General features: G+C 32.9%; 1 protein-coding gene across 1 annotated transcript; it reads left to right on the forward strand.

Annotated features, from left to right (window-relative positions):
* The first annotated feature begins 757 nt into the window (after positions 1 to 757).
* On the forward strand, positions 758 to 5772 carry LOC128189692 (uncharacterized). The gene is made up of 2 exons (XM_052861404.1): positions 758 to 877; positions 3343 to 5772. Exons 1-2 carry the CDS (start codon positions 814 to 816, stop codon positions 4764 to 4766), a joined length of 1488 nt encoding a protein of 495 aa, XP_052717364.1. The 5' UTR covers positions 758 to 813; the 3' UTR covers positions 4767 to 5772.
* Positions 5773 to 15621: the final 9849 nt, after the last annotated feature.

Consider the following 15621-nt stretch of genomic DNA (forward strand, 5'->3'; position numbering starts at 1 on the left):
CATTGATTAAGTGTTAAAAAATGTTGATGATGATATAGGTTAATACGACCAGTATTTATGAAAAAAAAGTTTTTCTTAACTTGCTTTATAAAATTGTTCAAAAGTACTACCAACGCTGAGATCATTATGATGAATTTAAAATAGAATATAATCTTTTTGTAATCAAAATTTCACAAAGTTTTAGATCACAATGTCAAAGACAGGAAAAAAGAGCAAAAGACATAACGAGACGTAATAACAGGGTCTTACGAACGACCTGCGTATTGTACCATGATTTGTTTACACATAAATTGCCGAACAAAAACATACAATGTTTAAAATAAACGACATATAAAATTCCTTAGAATCTGGTTACCATAAACTTGAAAATAGAAAAAAAATCGTATTTAAACAAATATGCTCGTAACAACTTGCAACCTATGTAAGCAAAACAAATTTTGTGAACAGTTTATAAATATCTATATTTATAACTGTTATTTCGATACTTGTAAAAATACAAACGGTCATTATCATAAAGTTATTTAGAGGGGGTGTATTAGATCTAGAGTCGAAAGTTCATCATGTTCGCCCTTTCTCATGATTCCTTTAATCATTTTTTACTGTCCTTTTATGAGGTCAAAGGCCAATAAAAAATGTCCGTTAATGACTTCTCAGTAATTATAAAATGCAACTTACGTGCTTAGCTCGTTTACCGTGACCCCTTGTTACAGTTAATAAATGCACATAATACACTAATTAGTGCAGAGACAAACTTAATTAGTGGGTCAGGTAAAAGGCAAACGGTCAGTTTGAAGAGGACTCTCTCCTAGGACCATGTATTTGAAATCCTCCCTCTTTGGAATATTCATATTAAGTTTATTTTCTTATAATTTATCGGGTAAGTACTTATCGCAGATATCTTTTAATTCATGATTTACTAAACTGTGAAGAAAATTATTAAATCATATTCAATTGGTAAATTATTTGCTTCTTACTAGAATGGTTAACATTGAAAAAAAAAATAGAATGTGTAAGGACTGGAGATTCCAATTACTTTACTAAGAATGTTTCCGTTTTAAACTCCAAATATGAGGAAGGCGTGTGTCGAAATTTTCGAATATCCTTTCTGCCAGGCTAACATATGCATAGAATGGAAATTGAATTTTGGCATATTTTATTTTTGTTTGCCTAACCATTATAAACAAGAGCTTTTTGTTGAAATTAAGGCTAAAGTTGTATAATAATAATAATAATAATAATAATGTTAATTTGTCGAAGTACCTCTTTAACTTTGAATGAATTTCTTTTTCGTAATTCATCAAATTTAAACTAAGTGCTTTAAACAATACTTCATTATGGTAGAAGTCTAGCACGGGCATTTTATGTTTTTAATGTAATTTAAAGGCTATGTGTTTTTTTTTTAAATCGAAAGTTTGTGATATACATGTAATACTATGCAACCAAAGTAGTTTAAAATGTTCCTAAACAGAAAACATTCTGAATTTTTGTCTTTTGTTTAAATAAAGCAGCCAACTATTCGAATAATGAAAATATATCGATTCTGTTATCCCAAAATCTTCGTAATTCTGGAAGAGTTCTTTCTCCTGCTAGGAGAAAGAACTAATACAGTTATAAAGTTATAATATTAGCTAGATAACGATATAGATAAGCGTAATACGTGTATCATAAACATATCAATTTGAAAGCCAAATCGGTAAGGTCTATCAGATAATAAATCATTTACGAATAAACCCACCCACCCCCATCCCCCCTAAAACATTCGTTTTTTTTGTTTTAGGAAATTTTTTTTTTTACTCGTGTAAATGCTATAAGAATGACGAAGAAGAATTATGGAAGAAGATAATATGTTTTACCATGTCCATCATATACGAATATAATGCATTTCTGTCATACCATTTTTCATAAAAATATAATTGAATAAATATATCGAAAGAAAAACCAGTAAACATCACATTTTTAAGTTAGGGCAAATACACTGTTACATGTTTTCTTCCAACGTTTTTACACTATGTAAAATAAGAGTTATTTATACTCTACAACTTTTGTTAATTTTCATAAAGAGTTTTATCACAGTTGGTATAACATGCTTGATTAATCTCACAATTAATTAAGATCTTATTTCTCTGATTTTCTTAAATCCAATTTTATCCGACGCTGTTTTCTTAAAATTATTTTATTTTATTCCATTTATTTTGCATTTACAATTAAACTGTTGGAAGATTCAAACCTTATGAAAACATATTATAGAATATAAAAATCATTTTTTAAAGAATAAGGTATTATAATAACTTTCTTAAAAGATGCGTTACTGATGATTCTAATTATAAATTTTTTTTACCATGTGTTCTATTAGAATGTTTTTACATTTCGTACACTGAAATAAAGAGACTTGCAAAATTTCATGGTTTGTATGAAAGTCATTTGAATTGAAACTAAACTAACAAATGCGATATCATATAAAATACCTAATTCACAAATGTTCTTTGCTACTAAAAGCAACAACTGAGAAATGCTTTTATTCACAGTTTTTACTTCCGCACGTGTGCATTAATTGAGCATGCGTGTATGTATTTTTATTAAATATTCCTATAGTTTTTTTTTTTTTTGCTTTCTTGTCGAAAAGCACAAGTCTAATAAAAACAGTATATTTCAACATAAGTACTTCAGAAAAGATGAATAATATTTTTTTTCAAGATTATAACGAATTGTTACGTGTACCGTAAACGAGCAAAATAATTGGTCTATTTGTTATGGATTCCCGTTATTTACCTCTGTTTTGCTGAATTTTCCCATAATGTCGTTCTGTCGTTATTGTTGTCGTTTTTCTTTACGCAATACACAATTCATTAGTACAATCATCTGCAAGGGTTGTATTACACGAGATTAGCAGTGAAAAGTCGTGTTTACATGACAGACCGTCATTACCTGTCGTGCTAATTGTTGTTGGGACTTTTCTTGATAGTCCAGCTGGTCACTAGTTAATTGACTAGTAAACAGTCCACATGAATCAATAAATGTCTAGAGGCGATAAACTTTTATCGAAAATACATGTAGATACCACAGTTCTATTAGCATATAATAAGTTAAACGGGCCTAGTACTTTTATGAAAAGTTTATTAAAATTGAAATATTTTTTTTTCTATCTAAGTTGATAATTGTACACATTCTAAGAATAAGAACATATCTAGGTCATATGCCCCAAGGGTACATGTAAACAACATCACTTGATATTTATTAGTATGTAACATTTTCTAAAATTAATATTACAATGGATGTCAATTATTTCTGATAATAATTATAAGGTTGAAACTTTCTTCACTATTCGTTTGTTTAAATTTTCAGAGGCTCAAAGGTTCCTGATTCCTCAGAGACAAAATTCACAGCCGGTTTCTTCATTTAGATATAATCCAAATCACAACAGGGTACATCACCGCAACAGTTTTACACACAGCCAAGGATTTCTCGCAAACAGACAAGATTCATCAAGGGAAATATTTCAAACACGACCAGGTCAACAGCTGTCTCCCTCTTTTGATAACAGGAGAAAGTCAATTTTTCGATTTCAAAACACTATAGCGGGACATCATCAAACCAAGAAACATCCTTTCGATAGCAGCGAACACATACCAAAACCTTCAGCCTCTGAATCGGTGAAGCATGCATCAGCCCACAAGCCATTCCATGTCGATCATAAAATTTCAAAACCCGAGTTTAGTTTTTTATCGGCAATGAACTCCAACTTCAAACCTACAATCCCTCTGAAACCACCAAGTCAGCATATCTTACGCACCCCTCCAGTTAGAAATTGGACACCAAGAAATCCAGCCATACAAAATACAGGAATCGCGGGACCGATGATGTTTAACCCTGTCCATAGAAGGCGCCCTTTTCAACCCTCTTATGTTAACAACAGACCGAGACAAATGCATCAAAGAAGATTTCATCCTCCAATGAGAATTTCCACTGGGAACTTGTCGGGGCAGCAAGGACTTCTTGGGTCTCCTTCCGTCCTAAATGCGATCCCTAACATTCTGCCAGAAAACACCGTCATTGCACCTGCGGAGGAAAAATCTGATGTTGTCAAGAAGGACATAAGCTTGCAAAAACCTACTGAACATACCAACAAAAATCCAGACCATCTCACAGTCGCCATAAGTCCGTTGAACTCTGAACCTCTGACTAAACCTGTTGAAACTGCAATCAAATCAGTAACTGTTCCTAAACAGAAGCCACTACGAAAAACAATAAAAGCAAAGAAACACAAATCCGGTGTAAGAAAAACAAAGAAAAACGTCACTAAACACAAAGCAACAAAGCCATCTAAACCTTTGCCTTCCAAGGTTGTGAAAAAACCCAAAGAAAGGCCGTCTAAGAGTAAGACTAAGAAAAATGAAAAAATAACCCCAGCGCCTAAAAAAGAATCCAAACCCCGCATTATCACAGATGCACCTACAAAACCACCAACAACCACGGAAATGTCCCCAGTCGACGATGATTTCCTTCCGGGCGGATCTAGTGGTTCCTGGGAAATGCCGGATCACGATTTCCCCAATTCGGGCTCACAAGAAGTTATGAATGTATTTGGTAGAGAAAGGTTTCTTCCCGGCTGCCTCTGCACAATGTTTTGCGGTCATGGGTTCGAATTTGCCGGGTTTTGTGGAGCTTCATCCGCCGAATTCTTCCGTCCTCGTCTCTCCAAATGTTGTCCAGTCAAGAATGGCTCGGGCGGTAACAGTGGACACATGCCTTTCTTTTTCGATGACTGAATATTAGTCCTTTCTACAAAACTATTTATATTTTGTTTAGTAATTTTTTTATTTTTGTTCAATGAACAATCATTTGTTTTTAATTATCATATTAATGAACGAAAAGGTCTCCATACAATCCTTATTTAATATTTTAGTCACTTTTTTCCTTCGTTAAGTCATTGATAGTTTAGTGTATAACGTTTCATGCGCGGATCCAGAATATTCTACCGCAATTGGGGGTGCGGGTTCCGAGAAAAATGTCTTTTTAGCCAGGGGGATCCCGGGCCTGTTTTCGATCACTCAACTATGTGGATTAAATAAGTCTGAATTTTCCACGGGTGTCTGGACCCCCAGACCCCCCTCGATCTTCGCAAGACCCTTTCCCCATTTTTTTTAAAACAGATAACGAAGTATTTATTAAGTTGGCTGAGCGATCAATAAATTATCATTTAAGTGTAAATCTACCTTTAAAAATATTTAATAATTATGTGTTTTAGCCAGAAACTAAGTGCAGAATATTTCCTTATATTCAGGCTTTGGAATTTCATCCGTTTCCTCCATAGCTTTATTCTTAGCTCTTCTTTTGAAGGAGATTAACATGGTCTTGAAATGACTATGACCATCCAGCCCTCCTTAATACTGTGAATAAAATGTTTCAGTCTGAAAATATTATTCGGTAGAACATTCATTGCATATACCGGTATGTCTTTATATACGATCTGAGAGGTGAATTTTCTATCAACAATAGTACTGTTGCAAAATTTATCTAACCCTTTTCATAATTTTAGAAAATATATTTATATCTACAATGTATATTCATAAATCATCATTAAATGACTTTTTACTTAATGTACTGAGCAAATATATGGTTGGTAATAAAATATTCCATTGGTAACGCCTATAGCTTTTTTATTTTCTTATATAATAGAATTGGTAGTATGGAACATTTATTCAAACTAAATTTATTTCCGTATTTCGTAGGTTATGTTCGATAAGTGTATATGATCATCTATTTTTTTCCAACCGTGTTGCTTAATTAAAAACTGAAGCAAAGAACTCATTGGTTACATGCTCTCACATTATAGCTGATCGTGAAGGCGAATTGATCGGATTCAAAATGTCAGGGAATGATATAACAGAATTGGTACTAGTATCATAGAGGACGCTCGACCGAATATCGATGATAGTCTTGCTACAAAGCACGACGATTTGCACAAAATGTGTCGCCAGCATAATGCTGCAAAATCATGATGATTTAAAAGGTTCTGGTTTCTAGTATTAAAATATTTTTTTTTTTCAAAATATAACAAAACCGGCAGTGACCTATTTGTTTGTAAAACATTAGTCTCATATTTATTAGACTCTCGCTCTCGAAACCTTTATCCACCATGTTTGTTTGGTTTTAAAGCTAGATAGGGTATTATTAGATGGAAAATAATTCTGCAAGCATAGCAAAGTTTATCTGCAATAGTTAAAAGTTATATATTAGAGCAAAATATTCGTGTTTTTACAGAGAGACAACATAAATGCAACGTGTCGAGTTTCAATTGCTTTAAAGTATACAGAATTTTTTGAATGCTGTGTAAAGTTAATTCTACGATTAACGATATAAACCTACAAAGGACGGCGCCAAAATTTAAACAAAGATAATTGTTGTACAAGTTATATCGACACAATGTTTGTGTTATATGTAGACTATACAGCTGTTATATGATCTGTCAGTTGTTAGGACAATCCCAGTGAGTATCAAATAGAGAGAAATTATGACAGACTAAAGCAAAATCAACATTTGGAACCGTTGCAAAATGCCGGTATATTCAAATGGAGAGACTTCTACACAGTATACAGGTGTGTGTAAAATAACCTTGATTTATTTAGGATAGAAATTCAATGATAGTTTGGCGCATATGGACTTTTTTTAACAATACGAGTATTTAGGATTTTCGATGTGTATATCGATAAGTACAATAGACAATTTTCATATGATTTAAAAGGTTGTGGGGGATTAAAAGCAATGTACATGCATGAATAAGAAATATATGTATCTGTCATATACAGACAGTTAGATTATACTTGGTCCTACCTGCACCTAACAAATTCAGGCACATTCCAACAAGTAAGAAGAAATCATGTCTAATCATAAGCGTCCATTTGATAAAGTTAGAATAAAATCCATTTCTAAAACTACTGGTAAACTCAGATCACACAAGCAATATCATACATAATTAGCTGAAATGAAATTGTTTGAATAGTAAGTTTTCGAGAAAAGTTCCGTCCGTTCACCTTTGCTTTAAATAACATACTTTTAATTATCGAATAGAATCATCGGTATATATCAATGAATTAAAGCATAACATTATCCTTTGATCCTAGAAATACAGGAAGGAATTTGTTACAGCTATTCAATTTATAACAAAACAAAAAAAACAAAACTAGAACCGATTCCAAGGGATACCTAAAATCGCGTGTAAGCAACTTATACAGTGATTACGCACCATTCATTAAAACATTATATCGTTTCTCTTATAATTCGACACGCAGTAATAAAACAACGCTTATTTCAAAGTTATTCTGGTGGTAAATATTAAATCCAGAAGAAATTTGCATTTCAGAAGTAATTTGATGAATCGTGGCATGCAATCAAGTGGCCGTTAAACTAGAAATCCCATACATAGGCATATCCTTGGAAGCTGTCAATAAAATTCATATTAGGAAGAACAAATTATGATCTAAACGATAAAAAAAATTACAACAAGGGAGCATTGTGGAATATTTATTTCAATTGAGATGCTCTTCCTGTTACTAACACATTGCTTTTTCCACTAAAGCTTCTTCAATTTCGCCATTTTTGTCTTTCATTTCCATTTGTGCGTCACACATAAGTTCTGGTTATTGTATTTTGGCTTCATAACAAGAATTCTCCCCCGAAATCTCTTTATAATGTAAAGAATGCATACCATGTAAACAGTTGAATTTATCCGGAGACTAATAAAGCTGACAAGTTTCCAATTTACAGAACATATTTGTTCCTGGTTCGTACATTTTGATCTTTCAGGGGTTTTTTTCTGTCTGCATGTACCTCGTACATATACAACTTGTTATTAAAATTATAATTGTGCATTCATTCGAAATAAAATGCAAAATGATTCTTTTTAAGTTTCTATATACATTTATGTAAAACCGTATCTTCTGATGAAATTCAATTTAAACTGCATGGTTTCAAAATAAAAACAAAACGAAATTTTTCAGGGGGTTTATACGTCTTTGATAAAGTTTTTTAATAAACCAGTTTATATGTAAAACTTTTGGTGAAGGGTTTCAAAATTATATGGAAGTTTAAGAATTAAACTATATTTGCTACCTTCAACTTGGTCCAATTAAAGAACTATAATCTGATATTTTTTAGGTACTCAGTTTGTCAGTTAAAGTTTAATGAACAATGCACAAATCAATGTATTATAGTAATTCAAAGCTAGCTTCGTGGCTGTTTTTCAGGCTTCTTTAACATTGTTTCTTTTGAAATAGCAGATCACCAGTATAGAATTTTTTTTTATCAATTTTTTTTTGCCGCTGGGTATCTTCGGTTTGTGAAAACACAAATCACTAAATGCTTAGCGCTTTAATGCCTCCCTTGTGAATTCCAAGACGAATTCTGTGCACCATTAGATTGTTAGTGTAGGCAGAAGAGCCATGATTTTGTTGTTGTTCTGTAGAACGGTGGGTGAACCATAAGTCCTAAAGCATGCACAACGTCGACCTGTTTGATCTGTTTTTAGATTTAAAAAAGACATAACACGGCAATAAGTGCAGTGTGATTTCACACTGTCTCTAATAACCACGGATTTAATCCCCCCAAAAAATCAGTTGTCTTAAAAATCTTTTAATTAAGGCGGCTGGATGGTCTGCATGTACCATTTACCGTCAAACCTACTTTAGAATTTTAGACATGGTTTCTTCGGCAATAAACTTTTTGTAAGTAAAGAAGAATTCCTAATATGTAAGATTTAAACTAAGGCTATTTTCCTATGTCGTCATACAAAACTCTTCTTTTAAAGGAGTTGAATATAGCTTTTGAAATGGCCAGTAACCCAGTTTACAAAACAAAGCAAAATGGCTTCATACAGCACTTGGTTTTGAATTTCTCGTATCTGATATGAAAATTAAAGAAATAGACAAAATACAAAGCAAGAAAAATAATACATATCTATCTAAATCAGGTGATCTTTAAATAGTTTGGATATAATTAAATATATAACCATGTGTAGTTGATATTGTACTATATACAATCAATCGATGAAGATTAATATCTGGAAAAAAGTAACATTGACATGAACGGACTGGTTCGCGGTGAGAAAATTTCGCGACGACGAGACTCTCGCGAACCTCCGCACGCGAGAAATTTTCGGGAGGTTCGCGAGAGTTCTCGGTTGCGAGGACGCAGCCAGGCACAAGAAATTCGTCATCTTATTTATTTATCCTGATTATGCTTTAAACAAACTTTTAACGAACATAAAACATCGAAATACTTTTAAAAACAACAATAACTTTGCAATTAGTCGCTGCAGATGTATATCACATGTCGTGTTGACCTATGAACTCGTTAGAATGTAAAATCCACAGCAATGTATTTTTCAAAAGAAACGCGACGTTGTTTACCATTTTCATTGAATGCATTTTTGGTAAAATTGTCCAAATAATATGTTTAAAATGAATAAAAATGAAACAATATTTCTGCCTGAATACAGGGCAAGGTTCATTTGTTAACAATCGACACAACAGGAGTTGGATTACTACACATATCTGGTAAAAGATGACCTCATGACGAGGTCAACTAATTGATAATGACAAGTGTGGTGATCGTTCCCATATGACCATTGACATTGTGAAGGTGCCAAATCAACTATTGAAAGTGTTGCTCAGGCGAGCAATGTGGCGCACAGGCTGCCTGATTTACTTGGTATAATCAACCTTATTGTTGGAAATGTCCTCGAAAGGACGAATGTGTAGGTTTTTATCTTTTATCTTAAACTTTACAATTCAAGCTTAATATCAAATATCTACTCACCATTTTCCTGAAACGTAATTTGTAAGTATAAATGTCATTGATTTACTTTTCGCCATAATGGCGTTTCCTTTTTATCTCGTTCTCTGGCACACATTTTATAGTTGTGGTATTGTCAGCCATGGAGCACTAAATCTTAATTTAGTCCAATCTTCTTTTTTCTCTAAATTTTATATCACCCACATTCTAGACTTTCTAAATTGTACTGAAGATTTTTGTCTTTCAACTGTTTATTAGTCTTTGTTTAATTCTTGTCTTGAAAATAGGGTTAAAACAGCTTTATCTAACGAAAGCCTGTGACTTTCTTTTTAGAAAGAATGCATGGCAATCGGAAAACAAGAGCAGCGCATCGGGGAGTACAGGGAAAGCAATCTATCACAGAGAAAATATGCAAATGCCTCAAAAGCCTCATCTTAATGTTAAAAAAATGAAATTCTTCTGATACAATCAAAAGGAATATTTATGTACGTTTCGATGATCTTGTTTATCGTAACAATTGTTTAATAAAGATTTAATCTTATGAGGGATATTTTTACCGGTAATGTAAAGCAAACTTCGATCAATAGTACGAATAAAAGATCAAAGATAAAAGATTGAATTTGAGATCAAAGTATCTACAAAGAGCACTTTTTAAAAAAAAATTCAAGACTTTGAACAATACCACGGATTACCCGGTAATCTCATTCTAAGCAAAGATGCTTCGCGGTTTATAAAGCGTAAACTGCCCCAAACCATTTTATTACGTATAAAACAAATAAATATTGAATTCATTCCTTAAAAATATTGAGACAATTGTCAGTTAAAAATTATTATGCAATGTAAAATGAAATGAAACACTTATTGTGACGTAAGTGCGTTGTTTATACGATAAACTGGGTTTTTTCCAGCCAATCAAATGGCACGTAGCAACCAAACTAAAACGAGCTTAATATAAAATGAAACCGAAAGAGTTTTGAATTACTTTTACTATAATCACTGTAATAATTGTTGCTCTTGTGATTTGGACATGCTGTTGTCAAAAATTAGAGAATAATATGTCGATTCTGTTTTAAAAACTATTAAAAATTGTATCACGAATGTTGGATCAAGTGAAAAAGGCTAAGATTTGATGATGCATGTGGTTTTTTTTTCAAAACTTCCTAAACGTTTGTAAAAGAGAATATGTTGATTCTGTTTTACCAAGCACTTCTCAAAGATGTTTAAAGGCTGTTGAACCTTGTGGAACCAGGTCACAACTAGTGGGAAAGGTGCCGTGGGATACATTAAAATCAAGTGACAGCGTGGCGAATCACACGTGACAGTAAACGTTTATTGTATGTGTCACGTGACATAGCTAAGAAAATGTCACTTTAATTGATGATAATTTCCGAGAGAGAGAGAGAGAGAGAGAGAGAGAGAGAGAGAGAGAGAGAGAGAGAGTAAAACACATTTAAAGGAGAATACATCAATCTAATAAGACTACTTAAGGATGATGTTTACTTAGAATGCAACAAGAAAAAATCCAAAATATGATGATAAAAACCATCTTCTGTATGTTATAGTGTAATTTTTCCTTTAAAAATTCGGTCAATGACCTTTTCTTTAAAGGTATATAATTATGCCGTTTGAAATGTTTGCGTTTTCCATTAAGTTACAAAAGTTATAAACTTTGTGCAAATTACACAGTTTAAATCAAACGCATCTAAAAGTATTAGATGTATATTCTAATTAGTTCATTTACTGACCGGGTCGGTCAGTAAACGTCCAACTTTTAAGTATTTATAAGCACGTGATGTGTGGGCTAATTTTAGAACTACAGCTGTACACAAGGTGTCGACGCGAAAACGTGGTCGGTCCGTTGGCAGTAGAATCACTCCTGCGAATGTGTTTGGAATGTTTTCTTTATCGTTGATAAGTATATGATAAATCCAGAGGTACTCGAATGAAAGTTCACGAGACTTCACACCGAGATTTGTTCAGTTCCTGTGAAATTTCGAGCGGAAGTATATGTGTTCGGATAATATTCTCAAAATACGTAAGTACTGGGCTGCGTTCAAGATCGTAGCGGCTAGGTAGGGCTGCGCAGCGACTACGTTATTGAACGGTATGCTAGCCTAGCCGCTAGGTAGATATTCGTAGCCTAAATATTTTATGCTAAGCATCGAATTCAAGATGGCCACCTTAGTTACCACTTTGTAACAAACACGAAATCAATTCATATAGTGATATTTTATTCATCCTTTAAGTTATAATGAATCTTAACATATATATTTCCGCTTGAAATTAACAAATTATGTTAATGTAATAAGTCTTTAGTTGAATATTTCCGACTTCAAATCTGAGACCTAGCGGCTAACCTAGCGGTCCGTTCAATAGACCTAGATATCTACGACCTAGCGGCTAGGCTAGCAGCTACGATCTTGAACGCAGCCCTGGTCGTTTTTCATATCATATCCTTCTTTGATTTATGTTAAAACGTGAAAATCTTTTAAGATGTATGTTTTATTTCACCATCTATCAGTTATTTAAATTAAGCGATGATATTCAGAACAGAGTTATCGTTCGTGTTCAGCCACGTGAAGAGTGGTTGAAAATATAAACATTGGGTTGCTTAATAAAATCATAGTCATGTTTGATGGTTGTTGTGTGCAATACCATGTTTTTAAAAAAAATAATGGGTGTCAGTTTTGCTTAAAAGCTTAGTATATCGAGCCATTTTCAAGGAACAATCTGCATTAAATAGTATATTCTGTTTCACTATTGCAGCAAATTACTAGGTCAGGCGCGGATCGAAAATAAACCCTTAGGGGGGATCTTTACTAAGCATGTTAATTGTTGCATTAGCAAAAAAAAAAAATTTTTTTGTATTGTCACATTTATTTCTAGAACACATTTTATCCACCAATTAATGAAGATAAAGTTTAAAATCAATAAACCTCTAATTTTATATTTGACTACAAGTACCTAGATTCTATGAAAAAGACTATAAACACGAGGCATGATTTTTACTGCGAAACTGGAAGGGTCAAATAAAACCACGTGGTCTAAATTTAAATGACAATAACATTCTCAGGGGTTGGAATAAAGCGTTCGAAAAAAAACAGTTTGACAGAGAACGTTGTAAAATGAGATCCTATATTGGAGACCAATTTGAGCAGGAACATGTGTAAGAAACTTCATGCTGTAGACAGGCGGGTCACACAGCGTGTTTTCTTTGTTTAAGGGGGGTGTGCGGCCATCTTATACATTTGAGGAAAAGAATGCTAGCATTTCTTGAACTGGCTTGTTTCTGTCCGAAACTGACCAAAAGTGTTGCCAAAAGATGTAAAAGCAATAAATATTAAGTCCTACATGTCATTTTGTTTGAAAAGTATGCATACAAGACAGGACAATGCCTTTTTAATCACTCAGAACAGCTATCAAACTGTGCAGCTACAGACTTATTTTGAAGATTTTGAAATCTGAAATAAATATGAAGGGGTTCATTATTTATACGCTAAAATGGCTAGTAAAATTATGATATTGGCATATTGATATCATAGTTGTATGCTTTTGTGCGAATAGCATAATGAAAAAGATAGTAAAATTAATTATATGCAAGTAAAAATTTGAAAACATTGTTCACAATATTCACAGTGGGGGTAACATTGAAAATAAACAGCACTGCACCGTGTTTCAAGAAATATTTTTGAATTTAACCGTGGCATGGTCACTATTTTCGCTAAACATTATTTTCCCGATATGTTTACAATGCTTCTGTATGGCATTTAATAGGCAACCAAAATAAAATTTGATTGTCTTTTGTTGACCTATAAGCGAGTTACAGAGCTTGCAATTCTTTGTTATGTAAACAAAGTTTTTGTTTACATTTTGAATGTTGAAGTAAAAATTTCAGTTTTGGACCTAAAATGAACGTGTTGAACGTTAAGAACTGTTTATTTATGCTTAAAATGAATAAGAAAATAGACAAATCAGCTCGAAAAAGATTTTTTTACTGGTATATTGAACCTATGTAAACATAAACAGGGCATGAGCCTTGTTTACATGACAAAGAATTGTGAGCCCTGTATCTTGCTTTAAACTCTATACGGCTGACTCTCAACTTTCATATGATCATTTGAAATGCATTCCTAAAGCAGTGTAAATATATAATAAAAACAGAAAAGTAGAATTTGACCAAAATCGTTGACCATGCCCCTTTAAGGAAGCTGTATGGTTAACAATTCAACCATGAAATCTTCTTTAAATTTTGATTTGTAATTTATTTAGCCAAAAACTATTAAATCCCTAATGTTTTGGCCTTAAAATTTAAATAGTTCCTATGTCTCTAGACAAAGCTCTTCTGCTAAATGAAATAAATTAAGCAGTACATGTAGTCTAAAAATAACCACAACCAAGCAGCCTTCTTAAATCACCGAAAAAAAGGGGGTGGTGTTTCAGCCTTTCTTCCTATTTTGTCCTGCCTTAAAAATCGGCTTGCTCGTGATTTTTGGACGATCTCTAATAGGTTGAGGTTTAGCTGATAAAGTGATGTAAAACAAATAAGTAATTTTCTTTAAAATTTATTTTTAAAAAAATCCTTCAAAATTTAATTTTACATTGTTGAAGATATACATACAAACTAAAAATAAATGTTCTTGAAATTAATAAATACAACAAAGGAAGAGGTTATATTATCGAAGTCTTCGTCAAAAATTGTTATGTCACATTTTATTTGTCCGTGTGTGCTATGGACACATGTCATCGGTTGTAAATCTTTGTATTGATCAGTTGGTAATGTGGCTATAGCTTCTCGAGAACGAGCTTTCTTTTTCCTCATCGAATTCAATTAGCCACTCCCAGGTATCCTGGTGTCGCTCTATTATTGAAAGGATTGAATTCCCTCTCTGCGCAATTTCCTCGCAAGAGAACTAAGACATCTTGACAACACTACATAATGTAACGAAAAATGAAAGCACATATATACTCTTCAAAGTACAATGTGCTTTGAGAGTCGGATTTCATCGGCTAAAGCTTTGCAAAAGACAATTACCACCCATTATGGAGACATAGGTGACGATTTTATTCGTCTGGGTTTTATATCTGATGTGAGTCCAAAATAACAAGATTTCTTTTCAAATTGCACACCCTCGGCTATTACAGTGTTGGTATTTCTACATTTAGAACCTTTTAAACAAGAGCTTGGACTTTCGGTATGATGTAACTATCTTTTTCTTACGTCAAAACAAGTTGAAAATGACGATGGTTTCAAGTGAAATATACACAGTTTTGTCAAACAAATTTTGTTGATTTCAAAGAGTCATGGCTGAGTGGCCAGCAAAGAAATAGACAGGTATACGTCACATTGCTGTTTAAACAACTACCCAAATTTCAAGCTCCTGTTAAAATGGTTATAAAATATTGTCATATATTTTTATTGGCCTGACATGTACATGAAAATTCAAGTTAAGTTAGTTCAATATGGGGGAATATTTCTGATTTTTTTCATTTAGATTTGTAAATATTCCAGTCATAACGCTAGTAAAAATGGCATAATGTCACTTTAATACAGTTTATAAAAGTCTTATCAACGGCTTAGTTATTAAACATATTAGGTCAAAATCACAAAATGTCATTACATTTATTTCATGATAATTTAAAAGCCCGACGTACTACTAAATTTTTCGTTTTTTTTTATCTGACAGCATAGCGCCTATATTGTAAATGTATATTTAGTTACTTGCTGTAATATAAATGTATTGTGCCTGCTGTAATGTAAACGTACTGTCCCCCGTGTGCTGTAAACTATTGCACTTACAGCACTGTAAACGTGACCGTGAACGTTTATTACTT

Source organism: Crassostrea angulata, chromosome 6 (assembly GCF_025612915.1).
Source record: "Crassostrea angulata isolate pt1a10 chromosome 6, ASM2561291v2, whole genome shotgun sequence".
In the NCBI taxonomy this organism is placed as follows: domain Eukaryota; kingdom Metazoa; phylum Mollusca; class Bivalvia; order Ostreida; family Ostreidae; genus Magallana; species Magallana angulata.